The sequence below is a fragment of the Populus trichocarpa genome, chromosome 10, assembly GCF_000002775.5.
Source record: "Populus trichocarpa isolate Nisqually-1 chromosome 10, P.trichocarpa_v4.1, whole genome shotgun sequence".
NCBI classification, from domain to species: Eukaryota; Viridiplantae; Streptophyta; class Magnoliopsida; order Malpighiales; family Salicaceae; genus Populus; species Populus trichocarpa.
Window position 1 is genome coordinate 1,707,779 of NC_037294.2, and position 2,432 is coordinate 1,710,210.

The following is a 2,432-nucleotide window of genomic DNA, read 5'->3' on the forward strand; positions in this document are numbered from 1 at the left end:
TGATCCTTGGCTGTAAATTTCTTCAATTTAGCCTTTAACTGGCCTCAAAACTTTAATTTTCTTGCAATTTTACCCCTGATTTTAATTAATTGACTTGGTAAAAATTAAATTTGGTCTCCTAAAATTTCAATCTTCTTAATTAAGCCCAAATTGGACTCCTAAACTTAAGTTTTTACCAATTAAGCCCTTAATAAAATTAATTTGACGTATTTAAAATATAATTAAGTCTTTGCACCTAATTAAATCCTTTAATTGGACCCAAATTAATTCTCAAACATATTTAAATTTTAATTTGGCCCATGATTAAATCAAATTGGCCTATTAAAAATCTAATTATGTCCTTAGGCTTAATTTTTATGCAGATTCATCTAATAATGATTTAATTTGACCTTGAATTTGCATTATTTCTCCAATTTTGAGTAAAATATGGTACAATTAAGCTCTCGGTTCTATCCAAAATTTCATGATAATAGTAAAGTTAGAATATAACCTCGTGATGATATTGTATCCTCATGACAATAGCAAAACTGTTATTTTTTCTCATAATCCAGTCATTCAAAGTAGTGCGCGAACTGTCACAGCCTGATCGATTACCACATTCCAATTTGGATTGGAGGTTCATATTATCTCTTATGGATCATGAAAACGAGAAGGACAGAAGAAAATGCCCTCTTTATTGTGACTGTACAATTGATGATTGTTTTTGTTGATGAGTTCTCTATCGATACTTGCTAAAATTTGTTGCTTGCATTGCATGAGACATGCTAGATGGAAGATACCAATGATTTGCTAGTCAAGATTAAGCTTGACATTTTCTTATGATGGAATTGAATATTTTAATTAGTTTGGCATAGTAAGACGTGCATTTTAGATTTAGTTTCCAGAAATATTTGCATTGACTGCATGTGTGGCAGAGATGTCATCAGTTAATATTTTCTCCGTTTATGCTGACACAACGGCATGTTGAGAGACCGTACAAAACCTATCATGTTTTCCATGGCACGATTGGACAAGGTGAAAAACTTGACAGGGCTCGTTGAGTGCTATGGCAAGAGCAGCAAGCTAAGAGAACTTGTAAATCTTGTTGTGGTTGGAGGTTACATAGACGTGAATAAATCCAAGGATAAAGAAGAAATGGCTGAGATTGAAAAGATGCATGACCTAGTAAAGCTAGCAGTACAATTTGCATGGTCAGTTTCGATGGATAACTGCCCAAATGAACCGTGTTCGTAACGGTGAACTCTACCGCTATATTGCTGACACAAAAGGTGCTTTTGTACAGGTATGTGGTGTAGACAGTGATATGCTCATTTTCATTCTTTGTAATCAATGCTCTACTCTTTTTACCTGAGTGTATTTGTCTGCAGCCTGCTCTCTATGAAGCATTTGGCCTCACTGTTGTGGAAGCTATGGTCAGTGGGCTTCCTACTTTTGCCACTTGCCATGGTGGCCCTGCTGAGATCATTGAGCATGGTGTTTCAGGCTTCCATGTTGATCTCTATCACCCTAATCAGATGGTCACACTTTTGGTCAACTTCTTTGAACAATGCCAGAAAGATCCTAGCCACTGGAACAAGATTTCTGATGGAGGGCTTAAGAGAATCCATGAAAGGTCTGCTTTTTCCATGTGATCTTGCTCAAGGGAGATTTCTATCATCAAAAGAGTAGCTAATTAATATATATAAGATCAATTTTGCAGGTACACATGGAAGATTTATTCTGAGAGGCTACTGACACTAACTGGTGTTTTCGGCTTCTGGAAGCATGTTTCTAAGCTCGAGAGGAGAGAAACAAGGCGATATCTGGAGATGTTTTACATTCTCAGGTTCCAGGATCTGGTTTGTTATCTCTTCCAGCTTCTTGAAATTAAAGGACCATTTTGGGGTGCATATCAAGGTTTAGCACCTTTCCATAACAGAGAATGCATGTCAATTGTTCACATGGTTGTCAGGACCATTTTCTGTTTACTTGTACATTTATTCGTAAAACTGATTCTTCAACTATTACCAATGGAGGAGAAAACCGAATCTTAATATCGATGAATTAAGTGTGTGTGCTTGGCATCATGATAGTTTTTGCTTCTGTGATTTGAAAAAAACTACAAATTAAAAAAAATATTTTTTCATAAATTATCTCAAATAAAATAAATAATAATCAAAATAATAGAGATCAAATCTAAAAAATTAAAAAAAAATGAAAGGTGAATAAATTAAAATAATAATAATTAACATTTCATAAATTATTTCAAATAAAATAAGTAACAATCAAAAGAATGAGGACCAAATTTGATAGATAAAAAATTTCAATAAAAAAATGATAAGGAAAAAGCAAATAGCAATTATAAAAATAAGGACCAAAATTAATATAAAAATTAAATTTTAAGAGATGGAATTGAAAAATAAATATATAAAACAAATTATATATAGCAATCA

At 33.1% G+C, this 2,432-nt stretch overlaps 1 protein-coding gene across 1 annotated transcript; it reads left to right on the forward strand.

The window, feature by feature from the left end:
* Positions 1-951: 951 nt before the first annotated feature.
* LOC112325510 (sucrose synthase 2-like) lies at positions 952-2,047 on the forward strand (the record flags this gene model as incomplete). Its single annotated transcript, XM_024592172.2, is given in 5 exon segments — positions 952-1,170; positions 1,172-1,282; positions 1,368-1,612; positions 1,700-1,838; positions 1,952-2,047. Coding segments are annotated over 5 exon segments (810 nt in total), but the record flags the coding sequence as incomplete, so codon positions are not given.
* Between the last annotated feature and the right edge of the window lie 385 nt (positions 2,048-2,432).